General features: G+C 43.4%; 1 protein-coding gene across 1 annotated transcript in view; it reads left to right on the forward strand.

The window, feature by feature from the left end:
* Positions 1 to 21,854, forward strand: part of dnah9 (dynein, axonemal, heavy chain 9) — a gene marked incomplete at both ends in the record, with an annotated part of 143,014 nt that overhangs the window by 117,275 nt on the left and 3,885 nt on the right. Inside the window, 5 exons of the mRNA XM_083904660.1 lie at positions 1,441 to 1,568; positions 6,296 to 6,523; positions 10,050 to 10,433; positions 15,195 to 15,365; positions 17,165 to 17,347. Coding sequence (XP_083760786.1) covers positions 1,441 to 1,568; positions 6,296 to 6,523; positions 10,050 to 10,433; positions 15,195 to 15,365; positions 17,165 to 17,347 — 1,094 coding nt within the window. The remainder of the gene's footprint in view (positions 1 to 1,440; positions 1,569 to 6,295; positions 6,524 to 10,049; positions 10,434 to 15,194; positions 15,366 to 17,164; positions 17,348 to 21,854) is intronic.

Consider the following 21,854-nt stretch of genomic DNA (forward strand, 5'->3'; position numbering starts at 1 on the left):
TCCTTTATCACCGAATAAATCCATACCATACTTTGATTTCAGCGCTTAAATGCATCTGTTATATTATCCGATGCCTCTTCCTTTATAAAGACATGGACACCAAGCAGCAGCAGCAGCAGCAGGTGGTTAAATCAGGCGTCCACTGGCTTTTCATCCCCCTGCACTGAAATGTGCCGTCGCCTCTAAATGTGATAAAAGGGTGTTTCTCCTGCCGGAGCTGCCCGCGAGCAGCGTGATTATCGATTATCTCACGGCCTCATTCTAAACGCATCAAAGCCGAGAGAAACCACCGGCGGCTGCAGGCGTGGAGAGGACGTGTGGATGATGAGTCACAGCAGCAGCAGTTTGAACCAGGAACAGGTGCTTTTTTTCCCCATTACAGCTCCGACTGTTGGCTTTTCTCATTGGTATTAGGCTTCAATTAGATTTTCATTAGATAGACGATGTGATTTTGTTTGCTCTGCAGGCGACTGCTGATATCCCAGAGTCACCCCTTCACTCTGCGCCTGCTTTCAGTCATCAAGCACATGAGTAATTATACAGTTTGAACCAGTCGCCGGGCCACCGCAGACACGTGTTGTCGATTTCCGAGAATGAGATATCGGCTTTATCTCCACACAGCTTGTTCGTTTTTATTTAAACACATGGTGATGCGTGTTTTTTGAGTTTTATCTGACACATGTAGGCGATCGCATCAACGCTCAGAACACCGTGATATCAAACGAATATGGAGAATCAGGTTTAATCCCTGTGGTTTTTAATTTACCTTTAAATCATTATAAACGCATACATATGATCTCTATAAAGAATATCTTTGGTGAGTCATCCTCGTTCAAGGCCGTTTACTTTTAAAACTTTTACCTTCCTCTTGTGAGTTTATACATTTTAACTCCGCCCCAATGACTGATTTTGAAAAATGCCAATAATGTGGGCTGAGATCAGATTTGCACCTCGATTAAAAAAACAAAAAAACAACAACATGAACTAGATTCAAATATACACTAGTTTAGACCTGTGGGGGAAACAAAGAGGTTTATAAAATAGGAAAAATCTTAAAACACTTTCTATATTGAGCTGCTAACTGCTACGCTAACTGATATTGGCTACGTAAATGACCAATTAGGATATCTGTGAAGACAAATTAGCAGATATTACTGGAAAATTATGACATCTGGGCTGAGAAGCCATCTTCTACTTGAGTTCCAACATAAGACATGAGAATGGAGCTTTTGTACAGCTAGCAAGATATTGGCTAAATGAAAAAGTCGATGGCTAATGCGTTTCCTTTGCTTTGGACAGCTAAAACCAGCTCACACCTGAAGAAGCATTCTATGCTATATTATGCTAGCGCTGCTAGCTTGGCTGTGCAAGTTATGACAACTATTAATTAAATCATTAAAGATATCTTTCCCCTCGTGCCTCCATCTGTTTTCCTTTCAGGAAAGAAGCTGGGCTTCACCTTCGACAACAAGAACTTCCACAACGTTTCTCTGGGTCAAGGTCAAGAGGTCGTCGCCGAGCAGGCGCTCAGTTTGGCAGCAGAGAACGGACACTGGGTCATTTTACAGGTAGTGTTGGTATATGCTTGTTTAATAACCGTGTACTCCACAATAAACACGTACACGTGTAAAACTCACAGCTCAAATGCAAGAAATACAAACTTCCTGGTGTGGAAATGATGGCTAATATATAGCAGGTAGGATTCATTGATTATACTGCTGTCAACCACCAGGCGGCGATACATATGTGGCATTCATTTTTGACATTTGTTTAAAGTAATTAATATCATATCATGTTTTTTTTTTTTACGACAAACACATAAATTCACCATGAACTAAAAAGACCAGTGGTTCCCAAAATCTGGTTTGCGATCCAGGAATGGGTCACAGAAATTTACCAACGTTTTAGTTCATATTTATGTTTTAAATGACATCAAATAAGCTATGATTCATTTACCCGTTCAAACCGATACTAGTTTTTACAGATATGGCTGAAAATAAGTTGCTGCATATATAAAGTTTGGGAAACACTGCCTTATACTGTATGTATTAATGTATGAAGTGAAGATCTAATTATGATTTGTGGTATTAGAGAGTAAAAAAAAAAAACACTTTAATATGATGATCGCTCACTAAAATGTTCTATATGTTAAACTCCAGCTTCTTCCACAGTGTTTTGCGTGAAAAGAAAATGTCATTTATTATAAACAAACAGTGATATCTATAACACGGGACTCATTCATGTTGAGGATTTCCTCTGCGGCATTTCCATTATCTGTGTGTGTGTGTGTGTGTGTGTGTGTTGTATTATCATATGTGCTGTTTTTTTTGTCCGCATTGAAGGGGGAGAATTTAATTTTCTGTGGCGACAGCAGCAGCTTTATACAGTACACACTATCTACAGCCACCGTATCTGTTCCTCTCTTATCTTGAGGGCAAGGCTGCCGCTTCTTCTTTCTTTCTTTTTTTTTTGCATTTTAAGTGGGAAACATTGATGGAATTTCAATGGGTAAAATATTGACGGATATGAGCCGCAGAACCCGGCGGCCACCGCAGGAACAGAAAAAAAACCTTTTCCTTTTAATCCGCGCAGAATTCTCAGGGCCGCATACATAGACGAGCTCTTGTTTAATTACCTTTGCATGAGAATCCCGATCGATGGGCTTAAAAAGGCCTCGTCCCCGTGGCAACAAACCTCCCACTCGCTCTATCATCAGCTGTCCGTTTGTCTGCCTGCTGAGAGCCACCCCCGTGGCACTGAGAGAGGGAGGGAGGCGTCATATTCTCACCTCTTATGTTTGTATCTGCGGCTCAGACGCTCCATTATATCCCCTCTCCTCACTCGTCTATCTCCACCGCGTACACTTAATTATTCGGGGTGGGAATCTTTTACTATCTCACCATTAGATTCCGTTTTTGGGGCTACAATTCAATTCCAAGTGATTTGATTAGTTCCGTGCACGTTAACGGCGTCAACTTTAACGCACGATGCGTTTGCATGACGACTGACCAGAAAAAGCCGTGCGCTACATATAAACAGCGTGGAGTCTTTAAGTTTATCGTTACTTTAGAGACTTCACGCTGTTTACATGTAGCGCTGCTCTAACGCTAATGCGGCTAACAGCGCTAACGGTGCCTGGACTTTACAGCATGTAAACAAAACGCCACCTGCGTCTTTTTCCGGTCAGTCGTTATGGAAACACTGCTCTACAATACTGAAAAAGTAGAATCTAGGACATTTTATATCGATTCTGAATCGTAGTAAATGGGAATCGCGATTCTTATGTGAATGGATTTTTTGTGGCCCAGCCCTATAACTTCTCATTTCCCTGCGACGTACTGTACCTACCCTCTCATCAATCCTCGCAGTCCCACCTTCACTGTCTCGCCCGGCCAGGTTTCCGGCTCCCATCAGCGGAGGAGGGGCCGGGTCAATGTGCCGGCTCCCGCTCAGAGACGGGTAATTATAGCAGAGAAAAGAGCAGCTCCCCGCTCAGATGAGTCTGCCAGACAGAGACACGGAAACTCTGAAAGCAGCCCGTTGGGATGGAGAATGGAGAAGGCAATCAATCGGACAGATTGGAGCTGAATATCACACACACACAGAGGCCGGGGCAGTGGGAATGGAGTGGCCAGTTTCTCCGCTATGTTTACTGCTAAAGTCGCCTCATTTGCAGAAAGAATGCGACTGAAAATGTTCTGTGGTGACGTGGAAATGAAGCTCTGAGCAGCGTGATGTCTTTTCTTTGCTTTGCTTCAAAGTTCCACTGAAGGTTTTTCTCGCTTTCATCCCCCCCCCTTTTTTAAATGAACACCTTTAGATGTTGCATCCTATATTTATCAGTTGTACATATAAACTGTTTTAGAGACCGGTTTTCCCTCCTGATTCAGGCAAGATTTAGCAGAACAACCAAACTTGACGTTCTGCTGAATTTACGAAGGAGAAAAATCTAGTTGTATTTCCTCAACACTGAAGTTGCTGGAATAGACTTTTATAAATTCATGTTTGTGAGATAATTTTAGCTCTGGACGGGTGAAGAGGGCGCTGAACTCATTCATTTACATGTTTCTGTGCATATGTTCCGCTTACCAATACTGTAGCTGCTAGCCGTTAGCTACTGTATACAGATAGTTTAGCATTAATGTTTGATGTCAGCAGCTACTGTGGCTGCTAGCTGTTAGCTACTGTACCCAGATAGTCTTGCATTAATGTTTGACATCAGCAGCTACTGTACCCGCTAGCTGTTAGCTTCTATTCCCAGATAGTCGGACATTGTTTGACGTCAGCAGCTACTGTACCCGCTAGCTGTTAGCTACTGCACTCAGATAGTCTGACATTGTTTGATGTCATCAGCTACTGTGGCTGCTAGCTGTTAGCTACTGTAGCCAGATCGTCTGGCATTAATGTTTGACGTCAGCAGCTACTGTGGCTGCTAGCTGTTAGCTACTGTACCCAAATATTCTGGCATTCATGTTTTACTTCAGCAGCTACTGTACCCGCTAGCTGTTAGCTACTGTATCCAGATAGTCTGGCATTAATGTTTGACGTCATCAGCTACTGTACCCGCTAGCTGTTAGCTACTGTAGCCAGATGGTCTGGCATTAATGTTTGACTTCAGCAGCTACTGTGGCTGCTAGCTGTTAGCTACTGTACCCAAATATTCTGGCATTCATGTTTTACTTCAGCAGCTACTATACCCGCTAGCTGTTAGCTACTGTAGCCAGATATTCTGGCATTACTATTTGACATCAGCAGCTACTGTACCCGCTAGCTGTTAGCTACTGTACCCAGATAGTCTGGCATTAATGTTTTACGTCGGCAGCTGCTGTTGCTGCTAGCTGTTAGCTACTGTACCCAAATATTCTGGCATTCATGTTTTACTTCAGCAGCTACTGTACCCGCTAGCTGTTAGCTACTCTAGCTGCTAGCTGTTAGCTTCTGTAGTCAGATAGTCTGGCATTAATGCTTGACTTCGGCAGCTACAGTAGCTGCTAGCTGTTAGCTACTGTAGCCACATAGTCTGGCATTAATTAATATAGAGTGTGTTGTGCTCTCTGTGCCTGTGGAGTCTGACAGTGTGAGAAATCCTCCTTGTGTTAGCTGTTGGATTCAACATTGTGCATCTACCTTTAGGTCGCGTGTGATAGCATCACAGACCTCGCGCGGCGGCTCCGGCTCTTAATGGGATTTAGATTCAGCTTTTATATTATTATTATGTAAATAGGTGACTCTTTGATGTAGCATCAGCGCTACTTATCAAGAAAACGGTTACGGGAACAAAAAATAAAAAATAAATAAATAAACGTTTCACCTGGAAGTTAATTAAAAAGCCATAAAGTAGTGGCTTCTCTTCTGTCTTGTTTGTTTCTCTCTCTCTTTCCCTGCAGCCAGAGGATGAATGGTTTCATTACAGTGACGAGCTCCGAGGCAGACTCTGCCTTTTATTGCCAAAGTATTTACATGCCAAGAGGAAGCCGCAGTTTGTACTGTGGCTTGATGAAAAAGCACTTGAATTTAGACTTTTAATTTGTACACTATTCATTATTCTCCAGAGGCATCGGGAGGCAAAACCAAACTAGCTTATCCCACACCCCTGTCTCAGCTCCTCCTGGAGTTCCCCCCCCCCCCACTCTTCGTTTCATGTCCCGTCGTTTTGGAGAGCGAGAAAGAGAGAGAGAGAGCGCTAACTTCAGCCATCAAGAAGGAAGATTAAATATGGAGAGCAAAGGGAAATGAGAAAGCAAAGAGGCTTATGAATTAATGACTGGAGTTATTAGTGGTGTAATTAAATTTCCGCGTGGTGGCGGTGAAGGAAATGTGGGAGTTTCTGACTCCTTCTCGCTCGTCCGGATGTCCTGCGAGTGTCGGGGACAGTTGAGATGCTCCTCCCGTCCTTGCCGCACTCCAACGAAGAGAGCTTTGAGCGTAATGTCAGCGACCTGGAGACGTCCTCTCTCTCTCTGAGTGCTATGTACCGTTTAATTTGGTGCCACATCATTGTCACAGTGAGTCGAGGAGAATATGCAGCGTTTTAATTGCTCCCCCCTTCTCTTTTTTTTTTGCTGGTTGTCATTGCAAAAAATAAATGAAACAGGCAATTCCAGCGTCAGGCACCAAATGAAGCTATTACAGTTTATCCATTAAAGCCCAGATTATCACAGATATCCAGCAGAATAAAGGAAACATTTAGTGAACATTAAGCTTTTTTTTTTTTTTTTTTAAACTCACAAATTACTTTCCATTAGTTCCCCAACAAAAATGACTCATTGTGTGATCTTCTCCCGCTCCGCTGCAGAACATCCACCTGGTGGCGCGCTGGCTCGGCACCTTGGAGAAGCTTCTGGAGCAGATTGCCGACGGCAGCCACGAGAACTTCCGGGTGTTTGTCAGCGCCGAGCCGTCGTCCTCGCCGGAGGGCCACATCATCCCACAGGGGATCCTGGAGAACTCCATCAAGATCACCAACGAGCCGCCCACCGGGATGCACGCCAACCTGCACAAGGCCCTGGACAACTTCAACCAGGTAGCACACAATACTGAGTATTCAGGGTCCATACGTTGAGTGGATGATTGTTGGTCTCTACGTGTACCTGTGGTAGAAGATGGGTGGACGTTCAGATACACCCTTAAAGAGACTACCCTAAATATCCAAATGACGATCCCAAAAACCCCCAAATGATGAATCCCAAAACCCCCAAATGATGATCCCAAAAACCCCCGAATGACAATCTCAAAAACCCCAAATGACAATCCAAAATTCCCCAAATGATGACCCCAGAACCCCCAAACACGATCCCAAAACCCCCAAATGATGATTCCAGAACCTCCAAATGATGATCCCAAACCCCCAAAGACGATCCCAAAACCCCCAAATGATGATCCCAGAACCTCCAAATGATGATCCCAAACCCCCAAAGACGATCCCAAAACCCCCAAATGATGATCCCAAAACCCCCTAAGACGATACCAAAACCCCCAAATAATGATCCCAAAACCCCCAAATAATTATCCAATAAACCCCCAAATGATGATCCCAAAACACCCATACGAAGATCCCAAACCCCCAAATGACTATCCCAAAACCCCCAAATGATGATCCCAAAACCCCTAAATGATGATCCCAAAACCCCAAATGATGATCCCAAAACGCTTGGTGTAAGACCAGGATTGAGAAGAAGTGGACTTGTGGGCTTGCTAGAGATGTTCAGGAGAACATCAGAAGTGACATTTGAGCATATTATTATTGAGTTCTGACCAATGATAAGTCCAAACATCAGATCACGTCTGAAGGTAACCTTAACCTTCATTCCTTCCTTTGAACCAACGTCAGCTGGGATTTTGCTTCATGGCCCTCACAGGATGATCGAGCATGGGTGAATGTGTATTTATGAGCGCGGGGGGGGAGAGTATCATTGCCGCAGTGGTGGTGTTTCGTGGCTCTCCTCCACCTTATCAGCCCTGCATCTCTATCTCATCTTCACCATCACTGCGGTGCTTTTCCTCTCTGCGCGCCGATGCATCTTCCTCCGCGGCTTCGGCTTCTTCTTCTTCCCCCCCGGTCAATTTCCACACGGCGATCCTGACTCCGCCGATGTCTATCTGAGCCCGAGATAAGTGAAGTCTGCAGAGGCAGGAATATTTCCACCCCCATTCCCGCTGTGTATGTGTACTCAGTGAAAGCTAATCAATGTAAGGCTAACTGCGTAACGGCCCACCCGCGTGGCCAGAGCCGGCGCTAAAGCCGCAGATATGACAGTTCCTCTTCCTCTTGACCTTTTCACGCCGTTCCGAGTTCCACTCCCACGAGCGTGAGCTACGTTTATTCAAGTTTTCGCCGAGATAACGCTTCCGTAATACAAAAAATAAGCTCTGCAATCGCGTATTTGCTCAAACTGATCGATTCACGCCGCCGCGTGACTCAAACGTGACGAGATGATAATATCTGGACCTTTTGTGTGAGTGTCCAGATTGTGTGTAAATGTGTGTGTGAGCGCCTCCTGTCCTCTCAGTCCAGTCCACGGGTCATGAATAGAGAGGCTCTGCGTCTCTGTTCAGCTGTTTTGAGCAGAGGAGCATCGTGCAGAATATTAACTAAACATCCAAACGGGTGTGGTGTGTGTGTGTATATATACACACTGTACTTGTGTGTGTGTGTGTGTGTGTGTGTGCATCATAAGAGCCAGCTCCCCCGGGGCTCTGCTGCAGCCAGCACAGTGAAAGGTCCATCACCGTGCCTCTCACCATGACATGCTGAAATAAAGAGAATTCACTCTATCAGCCATTTCCATAGGGGGTTATTGGCATGTTTATTTAACTAAGCCCTCTTCCCTCCCCCATGAGATTACAGTGCCATTTATGTCCGGTTTTTTTTTAAATTTATTATATCCCTGTCTGGAATAATGAGCCTCTGTGACGATCGTCTGACAAGTTGTGACAATTAAAAGAGAATCTCATTGTAGGCTTTTATTGCCACGGCGTCACCTCGTCGTCTGTCTGCTCCTGTGACGCCTCCTCCTCCGGGGAGAACGTGGCAAAAAATAAAAGCGATTGTGGGGAGCGCCTTTCGCTATCTCCTCGTCTGTAACACTCCAGCCGCGGACGTGTTAATGCGGCCGAACAACTCAGGACATGTTACACTGAATTAACACGTACGTCGTGCTTTAATGCTGCACGACGGGCGCGTTGCTTGGTGCCTGTTGCTGGAAGCGGCTTTAAATGAATGAATGAAGGCTTTATTTTCAATATGTGAACATAACAAAGAGGTCTGCGACAGTTATTCCATGACTAAATTAATCCATTGTGGGGTTGTTGTTTTTTCAGCTCCTTCAATGTGAATATTTTGCTCCGTGTAACAAATGAATCACTTTGGTGTTTGGACAAAATCACACATTTGAGAGCGTCACCAACATTTTTTGACATTTTCTGACCAAGCAAGTACTTTATTAATCAAGAAAATAATTTGTAGTAAGAGTTGCAACTGCAATGTTGTGTCCCCCTTAGAGCTCCAGAAGCTGATGTCACACAACTAAGGTAGCGCCCCCCTCTGGCAGAAAACGACGCCGTTCACCTCTATAGACGTTTATATACCAGACAGCTCATAAATCGGTCAACATGTCGGAGAACTCTTCTCTTCGCCGGTTGTTTTCATTTAAAAAAAAAAAAGCCAAAAGAATCAGAGACAGGCTAATAGGCTAACGGGAGAACATTGTACCGGATCACCACAGATCCACACAAGAAGAAGACGGAGCGATGGGAACAAACACAAGCAACGGATTTAAAGGGGAAGTAAGTAGTTTATAGTGCCATCTAGAGGAGAGGCTGAAATTTACAACAAAGACCTGCTGCTCTGCTCACCCCCTCCCTTCCCTGAGCGCTAAGGCATCTGCAGCTGGTCAAATGTCGTCCTCGTCGTCTTTCTGCGTGTCAGCAGATGAGGTTCGTGAGGTGAGGGAGAGGGCGAGCTACCACGGCCGTAGCAGACAAAGCGGAGAGAGAGGAGGCGGGACTTCCGCTACAAGTAAAGAGACGCTTGATTTGTTCTCTCGCGTTTGTCCTTACAGGCTCCGGCAGAAACATGGCGTCTCGCTGCTAACAGTGGCTATGCGACCGCGGCCCGCGACCATGTTATTTTAAATGACTTTTTGAAACACTACGAAAATGAAACAAAGAATATTATACAGCGACTAGACAATGCAGGAGCATATAATATGTATACAAAAGTGGATTTTGGGTAATATAAACCCATAAATACTACATATTGTCCCTTTAAATCACGGACTAAGACTAGATTTACAGAGCGTTCGTCTTATGCTACGTTGCCACGGTGACACTTTTAGCAAAGTTAACAAACAAACTTTAGCTATTCTTCTCTTTAGGTCGAGATGCTTTTGAGAGAACTACCGAGGCTTTTTAAGTTTGTTAGTGTTCGGACCGCCGATCACCTGTGATTTGCTACGAGCTAAAAGTTTCCCTAGGTGTTTGATTGGCTGGCGTTTTGAAAAGTAGGATCCACCATTGCCTCTCTTTGTGTTTCCTTCTATTTCATCCAGGACACGCTGGAAATGTGCGCCAAGGAGTCGGAGTTCAAGAGCATTCTCTTCGCTCTGTGCTACTTCCACGCGGTGGTGGCGGAGCGCAGGAAGTTCGGTCCTCAGGGCTGGAACCGATCGTACCCGTTCAACACGGGAGACCTCACCATTTCCGTCTACGTCCTCTACAACTACCTGGAGGCCAATGCCAAGGTGCCGTACGACGACCTGCGCTACTTGTTCGGCGAGATCATGTACGGAGGTCACATCACGGACGACTGGGACCGACGCCTGTGTCGCACTTACCTGGAGGAGTTCATCCAGCCCGAGATGATGGAGGCAGAGCTCTTCCTCGCCCCCGGTTTCGCCGTGCCGGGGAACCTGGACTACGACGGCTACCACCAGGTGAGACTAAGACCGGGATCGGTGACACATGGCCCCATTAGGAGCTCAGAGAGTCGGGGACAAATGACGCTCATTTAAAAAACTCCCTGCACTGGCGACCTGTTTGTTTCACGATTGATTTTAAAGCAAAGCGAGGCGTTTTTTTATTAATAGAGCACTTTTCATACACGCGAGCGGATTCAAGGGAAAAAAAAAAAAATCAATACAAAGTAAACAAATAGTTAAAAAAGAAACTTTTCTAAAGATTCTTTTGATTAGTTTTTAAATCTCTTTTAACTTTCTCAGTTCAACTTTGGGAAGCAGCATTTCTGCTCATAATTGTTTTTGCTCTATTTTCCCCCATTATTTCATCGACCTCTGTATTTTACAGTTTGTTATTTTATCATTTGAGTTTGTACTTCTTAATCTGAGTCTATATCTGCTCTGATTATATTAAATTATATTGGGCAGAAAACTCATCTTATTAGTTTAATTTATTTGCAGAATTAACTTTATTTATTCCTCCTAATCATTAGTTTCTTTAATCTGACTCCGTATGCTCAGTGCTCTCTGAACGACATGAAACATTAAATTAAAGGTGCAGTTTGCGGAATTACCAGGAACATCATTGATCGTTTAGTTTCATCTGTAGGACGACGATAAAATCGACGATAAGCAAACATTCGTCTGGTCCGTTTTAAAGCGTCTCCGCTGACTTCCTCCATGTCTCCTCTGGACCACCAGGTGTCTCCCTGGACCTCCAATGGTTCTTGAATGCAGCTATAATTGAATGGCTATAATTAAAAGGCGTTGTTTTCTTTCCTCCCCTGCATACAGTGTAGAGTTCTGCAATTCATTACCAAATCAATAACAATAAAAAAAAGTCCCCGGGACGTGACAGATTGTAGTTTTGAGTGATAAAAACATTTCTCTGCTCTGTGGGTGGAAAGAGTTTGTGTTTTTCTTTTGTTTTTTCGCTCGCTGGCAAAAGTGGAATGTTTTTTTAAAAACAAACAAAAAACAGAAGTTATCTAAGAGACAGACGAAGATATTCTCAATAAAACTGTAAATATTCGCTTTTGTGACGACAGCTGGCGACTCAACTTTACTTTAAACAACACATTTTTCACTGTTTTTCCTCATGTCGTGGAGTTCTTAGGCCCGAAATATATTCATTTACATTTATCTATCCGGAGACAGAGCTAGCATAAAAGTCAAGGAGCTAGCAGCTTCTTCAGCCTACTGATCTTAGCGTGTTTGACACAGAGCTGTCACACCTCGACTTTAAAAGTTGTTGGTAGTTTGTATTTTGATTGATTTACCACAGAAATAATACGGATGAGCGGCTTTTAGCATATTTACTCGATCACGTGCGGCAGTAATGTGCTAGCTAGCAGTGGTGTAGCCTGTAGTTTCTTCAGTTTTCTCTACAGATTCAATTGGCAGATTAAAAAGGAAAAAAATCATGATTCAAAATCAAAATCAGACAATACGGGAGAATATGATCAGCGCAGTTTTAAGTCTTCGTAAAGTGATAAAAATCCTGCGTCTGAGTTTGTCCTCCCACAGAAAAATGTGTTCCCTCATTTGAAATGTTCTAAAAGTTGGTTTCCAGCTGTATTTTTGGTAACACTTTAGATTAGGGAACACATATTCTTGCTAACATATATAAGTAGCATGCTAGCCCTTTATTTGTAATTTTGTTTTATTAACACCTTATTCTACCTCTATTATGACATGAAGTAAGATTTTCCTACGTATGGTGTTAGTATGTGCATAATATTTACTAATTAATGGCTAGCATGCTACTTATATGCATGTTAGCATGTTTAACTTTTTAACGTATCAACTACAGGTTGATGTATGATTTTATCTCACTCGATATTCACAAAGGTAATGAACATGTGTGTGTTTGTCTCGTGTGTGACAACCATTATTGACAGGTTTGAAAGCGCGACGTTAGTGTTAGCGCCTCACCTCAAAGTACCTCACCCTCGCCTGTCGCCCGCACGTCGTTATTTATCGTTTAGCGGGAGCGACGGCTGAGTGACGGGCCGAAATCGGGAACGTGGCAGGTTCTTGTGTTGGCTGTGAAAGCCTCGCAGATTATTTATCCTCCTCAGAGATGAATAAATGAGCCCGGCCAGGTTTTAGAGTGGTGATTTTTATTTTTTTATTTTATTTTCAGCCCATGACAGCATCTCCCCTCACGTCCCTTAAGAGGATCTGACAGCACTGATATGAATAGCAAGAGGTTCAGAGAATATCTTCTCGTCCAGATTTTAACCGTCACGTCCCCGTGGGGAGCCAGAGAAAGTCGGGGAGTACAACTTGTATTTAATTTTCCCCCCTCAGTTTGGGCACAACCTGACTGTCAGCGAGGCTCCGGTGGGAAGCAGCAGCCGAGTGTTTTACATTTGGCTGTCACCACGCGACCGGTCAGGACGCGCTCGCGCACGCGGGGGTTGAGCGGTGGAGATTCAGCCAGAGAGCAGAGGCTGTGAAAGGCCCGAGGGTTTGTCAGAGCATCGTCTCGCTGCACTTTATCTGGAACAAACTTAGCAGGAGAAGAGGAGGGCGAGATAAACCCGCCGCGCTAACAAGCTTGCTGACTCAGCAGTTTTTTTTTTACTCCCTCTTCCTTTTAGAAAAAAAGTCCAGAGTGACTTTTACATGTAAACAAAGTTAGCGTCAAAACGGATGTGTCAGACGAGTTTACACGTTTGATCCCTTTTAACTAGTGCTGTCAAACGTTAACGCACGGCACGTTTCCATGACGACTGGCCGGAAAAAGACGCGCATGACGTCATGTTTACGTGACTCCAGATTGTTAAAATGAGTCTCTAAAGTAACGGCAAACTTGAAAAATAGATGCACATATACGCAGTACACAGGTACGCTGGTTATTTGTAGCGCTGCTCTTTTCATTTTAATAAACAGACCGCTCCAGTTCCACTGTAGGTGCTAAAAGGAGTTAATGCAGCTAGCGGAGCTAACTGGTAAACGGTGCCTGGAATCCGGTGTCGCGGCACGTAAACATGACGTCATGCGCGTCTTTTTCCGGTCAGTCGTCATGGAAACGTGTCGTGCGTTAACCTTTTGCACAGCGCTACTTTTAACAGTAGAAGAAATCTCTGACATAACCGGCCATCTGCCTAGACAGGTTGTGGTGAAATGAAAAAACAGAGGAGACATAAAGGGGGCAAAGAAAGGACACAGAGCAGATATATAACACGGGGAAATTACTAGTTTTATGTCAAGACAGAGCTGGTAAAATGAGTCGAACGCAAACGGGTCAGAGTTTGACTGAAAACGCCAAGAAGCGTCCGCGAAAAGATACAAAAATCAGGCACAGATCGTAAAAAAATGTCAATACAAATCAACTAAAGCATTCTAGAACTGGAAAAATGACTCGATTAATTAATCTTGAACTATTTGGAAGCTTTTTTCATGATGAAAACGAGATTTCTGATTATTTTAGCTTCTTATATGTGAATATTTTCTGGTTTCTTTGCTCCATATTCACAAATAAATCATCATAAAAACTGACTCATTTTGGTTTGTGGACAAAAACGAGACATTTGAGAAAATTTCCAGGTTTGACAAATACCGATTAACGTTTTTCTGACCTTCGATGGACCAAACGGTGACTCAAACGCTCCCTCAGTCAGGTCTGATCAATCGGAACAATCAACAAAATGTGCGTAGCGCAGCTTTAAACAACACACAGGTGTGTGTGTGTGTGTGTTAAACAGCCTGTACAGTGGAGATCAAACACTCCGACTACAAAGTGTTTCGGTTTGAAAGTGGAACATATTTTTCCATGGAAACTTTCATCTGAACATAAATATATATATATATGTATATATATATATATATATATATATATATATATATATATATATATATATATATATATATATATATATATATATAAAGTGCCTCCTGAAGAAGAACCAGCACGTTCTTGATTGAGCTTCCACTTTCAACTTTTAAAAGCCCTCATATTCATTATGGACGAGCAGATGGAGAAGAGATGGTGGGTTTTAGCTTCCCCTCCCTGGTCTGTTCATTAGCGGTGCGTCAGTGTTTGAACGTCCCCTCAGAAACAGAAACACCTCATCGTTCACTCACTTCCATTATTGTCCCGCGTCAGCGTCGGAACATAAAAAAAAGTTGTCCATCTTCATTCTCTACTTTAAAAAGATTCTCTTTTAATTTGAATCGGAGTTGTTATTAAATGTTCACTTTAAAAGCTTTTTCTTTCAAATTAGATCCTTAGTTTTTCTTCAGAGGTTCTTACCTTGGATGGTGAAGTGAGTTCTTAAAGGTCCATTATGTTAAATTAGGAGGATTTATTGGCAGAAAATGAATATATTACCCATAATTAAGTTTGATTAAGTGAGGGTTAGCGTATGGTCAAGTGGAAAAGGGAACTTGGCTTGGAACCGTAGGGGTTTTCTGGTCGCTAGGTCAAGGGCAGAGCAAGTTATCCAGTCCCCATCGCTCTAAGTATCTGTCCCAAGCCCAGATAAATGGCAGGGTTGCGTCCGGAAGAGGCATAAACTATTTAAATTTAATTTAAAAAAGTTTGGTTTTTGTGGGCTTTAATTACGCGGAAATCAAAATCAACCAGAAACTGTGATTTCAAACTATCCTTTCTGGTACGTGAAGACCACCGGGAAGCTTTAGTGATGAAATCCCTCAGTCTCACCACTAGATGTCAGTAAATCTTCAAACAATTCCCGAAATAAATCACATTTTCCTTCTTTCTTCTTCCAGTACATCGACGACTCTCTACCCGCCGAGTCGCCGTACCTGTACGGCCTCCATCCCAACGCAGAGATCGGGTTCCTCACGCAGACGTCCGAGACGCTGTTCCGCACCGTCCTCGAGCTGCAGCCCAGAGACGGAGGAGCAGGCGAGGGAGGCGGTACGACGCGTGAGGAAAAGGTAAAAGATGATGGATGTGTACCGTGTCTGTCCATGTCCAAATGAAGACATTGTCATATTTCACGTCTTTTGTTTTTATAAATACTACTGCAATGCCCGTAGGAAGTATGCATTCCTATAGTGGGAGCTGAAAATAGATCGATGAATCATTTCCTGAATTTCAAAAATTCATGAAAATTCATCCTTTAGAGCAGGGGTTCTCAAAGTTTTGATACCTGAGGGCCAATTTAGGAACCCAACATTGAACTGAGGGCCGCCAAAGGAAAAAAAAACACAAAGAAATCCCATTTGTAATAATTTTAATGACCAGATTTCACTTCTACAGTTTAGCATTAAGTAATTTAAGCATTAATACAATAACGCTTTATAATTTACTGGGTAATTACAGTATTTTGGCCGTTGTTCTTACCTTCTAATTACAGGTTAATACCAAGTAACACATTTCTGTTACCATACATTTACTGGGTAAATAGTTAGTAATTGGGGGCTGTAGCTACCTGCTTATTACCAGCTTATCACCAAATAATACACTAAAATTCACCATATAGAAACCAGGTAAATACCCAGTATTTTTGTTTACACTTGTTGGTCTGTATCCAGTAATGTCCAATAAACATTTAACAAGCTTAGTACCTCCTGGATTAAAACTATCAACTGTAATTCATTGCGGGCCACCAGAAATGTTTCTGCGGGCCGCCATTGGCCCCCGGGCCGCACTTTGAGAACCAATGCTTTAGAGGTTTGAAAATATTTTCAATGGATCCTTGTTCAGGGCAATGCCGACTATTATGATGGTAAATTTCAAGTCATTCCGAGATACTTTTTGTTTTTGTGAAGAAAGTCAGCTCAGTGTCAAAGTGCATCAGGGCAAATGGATCATTTCAAGAATTTCAAAAATTCCTGAAAATTATTCCTTAAGAGACTTGCAAATATTTTCAACGGATCCTTGTTCAGGGTGATGCCGACTATTATGATGGTAAATTGGCAAGGTCCTTTTTATGCCTAGCGTCGAACGACTAGCATGAACCGAGCATCAAGATGCAGCTCTTTGTACGTGCTCAGAACAATCGGATGTCGGACGCTCTCCTGGTCCAGTAACGTTTAGCAAGAGACAATACACCGCGCAGAGTTTCACCGACGACTCTAACCGCTCTGTATTCATCCTGCTTAGCAGCTGCCGGAGCCACGTCAGATATTTGAGCTGGGAAAAAATCCATACGTATGATGACCTCATATCTATTGTTCAGCACCTAATCCGCTGATTGATCGCTAATGCCGCGTTGCCTTGGGAAAATGTTGACACAGACATTAGCTCTCATCACTTACCCACAACAATATGATTTGAGCATTGATTTTTCCGGAGGGATTTAGACTGTTATTGAAAAACAAAGAGCTATGGTTGCAAAATATGTCATCATAAATATTTATGGCGCTGTCTGTTTCAAAGCGAAACACTTTCTCAGGCTGTCGACTATGGCCGCGCGGAGTTTATCTCGTGCAGATAAACAGTGTTTTCATCAATCAACATTTCAGAGTCTCTCGTCTCCTGATTTTATTTAATTTCAACAGTGAGTTTGATCAAACTGTGTATTCTTGCTTTCAATCCCGGAGTCAGAGGTTCCCAAAGACTGGGTTTGGACCCACAGGGAATTTTTCCAATTTTCCCAACTTTAACGTTAAACAGATTAATGCGATACGTGTTAAATTATGTACGTAAAATTAGGTTTTCCTCATAGAAAGTTAGACAAACACTGATCTAAGTCGTCAACACTCTTGTTTGTTCCTTCACGTCTCGTCAGGTGCGTGCAGTGTTGGAGGAGATCATGGAGAAACTACCGGAGGAGTTCAACATGGCCGAGCTGCTGGCCAAAGCAGAGGAGAGGACTCCTTACCAGGTGGTGGCGCTGCAGGAGTGTGAGCGCATGAATCTCCTGACCCAGGAGATCAGACGCTCGCTCCAGGAACTCAACCTGGGACTGAAGGTGAGGAGACTGCGAAGATGATGATCAGAGGAAATTAATTATTTTCCAATTGCTCCCTGTTTTTAATCAAGATTTTTAGAATCTTCAATGTCATTCTGAAGATAAGTGTCTTGGTCTCTCTCTGCCTTAGTCTTGGTCTTGGTCTTGTTCTTGCCCTGCCTTAGTCTTGGTCTTGTTCTTGCCCTGCCTTTGTCTTGGTCTCTCCCTGCCTTAGTCTTGGTCTTGGTCTTGGTCTCACCCTGCCTTAGTCTTGGTCGTCTTCTGCCTTGGTCTAGTTCTCAGTACTCATCTGGTTTAGTTCTCAGTACTGGTCTGGTCTTGTTAGTCTGGTCTAGTTCTCAGTACTGGTCTGGTCTTGTTGGTCTGGTCTAGTTCTCAGTACTGGTCTGGTCTTGTTAGTCTGGTCTAGTTCTCAGTACTGGTCTGGTCTTGTTGGTCTGGTCTTGTTCTCAGCACTGGTCTGGTCTTGTTGGTCTCGTCTTGTTCTCAGTACTGGTCTGGACTCTAACCCAGTCAAAATGAATCCATGAAGATTGTCTGTTTTGCCTCTGAAGCCTCGTTCTCTGTGATTTCTGTGGATTTATGGACGTTAGCGTTTAGTGTTGTGCTGATCTCCATCTAAAGATGATGAGCTCCACATGAGCCTCATGTGTGCGTGTCAGGATGTGAATGAGTTCCACCTCCCACAGAGGAATATGAATTTGATCACGCTGTCTCTCTCGCTCTTCACTTCCCTTTCAAACCCTGCTCAGGTGTTTTATTTCTCGCTTTAATCTGGTGAAATGACCACGTCGTCTATTACAGACCATAACGTGAACCTTATTTAAATGCCACTCCTGTAAAAATAGGATTGTTCTGCCTCCACGCTGGCTTTATTTCTCAGCTTATTTGTTAGTGTCTCCTTCTGGTAAATATGATATCTCAAGAGCATCTAAAGGAAATTCAAACAGATTTGGCACTAAATGTTCTGCTGGATTAATAACTAAGGGATTAGATTTGTGTATCGTGAACCCTTGTTTGCTTTGTGGATGCGTTTTCTTAAGAACGTCTCCAACGAATTGGCAGAAATGTCCATTTTGACTCATGGATTAACTGCTTTAGATTTAGGTACCAGTTCAAGGTAATGGTGGCGTCAGAAATGTGTTCTTTAAAAGTCCAGTTGGTAAGAACTAGTGACACCTAATGGTGAGAGGGCAGATTGCACCATTACGTCACCATTAGGCCACCGTAACCCCAGCCCTAAAACAATGGACTTACCTTGGTTGCCACCATTTGTTGAGGTTCTCGTACAGATACAGATCTTTATTTTTATGTTATTTTGTACTTAACCACAAGATGGCGAGCCTCTCTTTTTCATTAGCGTCGTAAGAGTCTGCTTCAAAGTTCAAAAATACAGCTCTTTGATGAAGATACGTGGTCTTTCTTTGTTTGTTTAAAACAATTATACACTCATACGCGGGTAATATATTCAATTTCTGCCAATAAAGCCTCCTAATTTTACACACCGGGCCTTTTTAATTCCCTTTAAATTGACGAGTGCACGAGTGAAAAAGACTCCCAGCGTTGACTGAAAGTGGAGACAAAAGGCCTTGAACCACTTCAAAATAATTCTAGTTTCCCTCCGTGGTCCCACCATCTGTACGTTTATTAACAGGCTGCTGCGTTGGTTTTCTCATCTACATAAACCTTTCGTCTTTGTCTCATTGTCATGAACTTGGTCTTAAAAAGCGACTCAGGAAACTTGCACAGTAGCTCTGTGTGTGTGTGTGTGTGAGTGTGTGTGTGTGTCAGGCCAGACTGAATCCTGTGTTAACAACAAACAAACACAGAGAGAAAGAGAAAGACAGGCAGCGGTGAGATTGAAGGGTGTAAAAGCATTTGTCAGGAGTTATGAGGATTCAATCTCTCGACACTACACGACTCCAATAAATCGGCTCAGTGATTTAAAAGCCATGTAAACTGTTGTAGCAGCAAATGGAATCATATTTCATCTCTGCGGCGGCGGAATACGCAGAAAACTATCAGAAAAGCTTCATGGTCCAGTGTCGTGTCACTCAACAAGAAGAGAGAGGAGAAATTAAATTTTGCTCTGTGGCTCCAGGAAATCATTGTCCTGCATTTGAACTTGTGGACACGTGAAGAGGCTGAGATGTTCCTCTGGAGTTAGCTAGGATTAGAAAAGACTGGAGATAAGGTCAAGGGTGAGATGGTCCACCAACTGTCCTCATGTCCTCCTTTCACAACGTCCATGAACCTTCTCCGCGGTCGTTTCTGTCCAATATAATCACTCTGCATGTGACAAACAAACATCTCAACCATGAAGTGAGATGGTGTGTACATGTGAAGATGCTGAGATGTTCCTCTGGACTGACCAGGATTAGAAAAGACCACGTTTGAGGTTGAACAGTTAGGAGATGTCAAGGGTGAGATGGTCCACCAACTGTCCTCGTCCCCCCTTCACAACGTCCATGAACCTTCTCCGTGGTCGTTTCTGTCCAATATAATCACTCTGCATGTGACAAACAAACATCTCAACCATGAAGTGAGCTGCTGTGGTACACGTGAAGATGCTGAGATGTTCCTCTGGACTGACCAGGATTAGGAAGACCACGTTTGAGGTTGAACTGTTAGGAGATGAAGTCAAGGGTGAGATGGTCCACCAACTGTCCTCATGTCCCCCCTTCACAACGTCCATGAACCTTCTCTTTGGTCGTTTCTGTCCAATATAATCACTGTCCCTCCTCTGAATGTGACAAACAAACATCTCAACCATGAATGGAGATGCTGTGGTACACGTAAAGATGCTGAGATGTTCCTCTGAAGTGAACAGGATTAGAAAAGACCATGTTTGAGGGATGGCTCAGGTCGAATCACTGCCCCTCCTCTGCATGTGACAAACAAACATCTCAGCCATGAATGGAGATGCTGTGGTAGACGTGAAGATGCTGAGATGTTCCTCTGGACTGACCAGGATTAGAAAAGACCACGTTTTAGGGATGGCTCAGGTCGAACAGTTTGGAGATGAAGTCAAGGGTGAGAAGGTCCACCAACTGTCCTCATGTCCCCCCTTCACAATGTCCATAAACCTTCTCTGTGGTCGTTTCTGTCCAATATAATCACTGTCCTTCCTCTACATGCGACAAACAAACATCTCAACCATGAAGTGAGATAGTGTGGTTACACGTATAGATGCTGAGATGTTCCTCTGGACTGACCAGGACGGACGTCAGGATTAGAAAAGACCATGTTTAAGAGACATTGATGGACGTTCATGGATGTTCTGAGGAAGAGGACATGAGGCCAGCTGGTGTTACAGAAGAGGACAAAGCTGACCAGAGGATGGACGCTGTGGCGCCCCCTAAAGGAAGAAGCCACGACATGTTAATTCATTGTTGACAGCTTTATTCTCCACGTGAGGGTCGCTGGGGTTGCTGGTGCCAATCCTAGCAGGGACATAGCAACCAACAACCATTATATACACAGTAATATACCTTATTAGAGGTTAATTAGAAAATGATTGCCCTTGAATAATTAAAAAAACTGCACGTGTGATGGTGGATCAACTAGTTGTCTTTCAGCTGAAAGGTCGTGGTATAGTCTCCATGACGACGTGTCCTTGCATGTGTGAGTGAATGAATGAAAACTATATAACTATATAAACACAGACTCCTTTACCATGTCACATCGATCACTGGAATCGGTAAATTATTGAGCGGACAGATGAGGACGATACGGCGGAGGTGAAAGGTCCACTCGTAGATCGACCAAATAAAAGAATCATTATGATGAGTGTTAACATATGGATATCTATACATCAGCAGTACATCAGCTCCAGTATCAGCAGGGTGAAGGACTGTTTCACGCTCTCATTACTCTCTGCTATCTCGCAGCAGCACGTTCCCCGTCTTATCTGCTCGTGTTCGTCTCCATGTTTACGTATGCACCGATGCTTTTCTGAGGGTTTGTTACCGGCTCCTGCAAGATCTACTGAGGCTGTCGAGTCTGATGTTTGGCTCGCGGAGGCAAACAGGAAGTGACACGTTTAAATCCCGGGTTCCTTCCCGACAAAGACAAAGTGGGTGCGTCTCGTTTTAATTAAAACTGATATCATCCCCACCATGATCGGGAAACACGTGGCAGAGTGCGTTTTTGTTTCCAAAATTCCATAAACGATCCGGTCCAGCTTCAATTACCCGTCATTTCGTTGTTTAATTAAATCCAAACATTAGTCTGTGGCAAAACGCAATAACCTTTTGTCGCTGATGTCTTCATTATATAAACGAATCGGCAGCCTCTCGTTACAGAGAGCGGAGAATTCTCTGTCCGACTCGTCACAGCGCTTTATTACCGCTTTTTATAGATGTTTAAATTGCACCGACTGTTTTAATGTCCACAAATGCACCAGAACAAACTCTTCATTACTCAGTGATGTTTGTTTTTTAGGGATATACATTTGGAAGCTAAAGCATTTCTGGGCGCCAAAATACTGACCTGGTGAAAGCACACA

This window comes from Microchirus variegatus (assembly GCF_963457635.1).
Source record: "Microchirus variegatus genome assembly, chromosome: 18".
Classification (NCBI taxonomy): Eukaryota; Metazoa; Chordata; class Actinopteri; order Pleuronectiformes; family Soleidae; genus Microchirus; species Microchirus variegatus.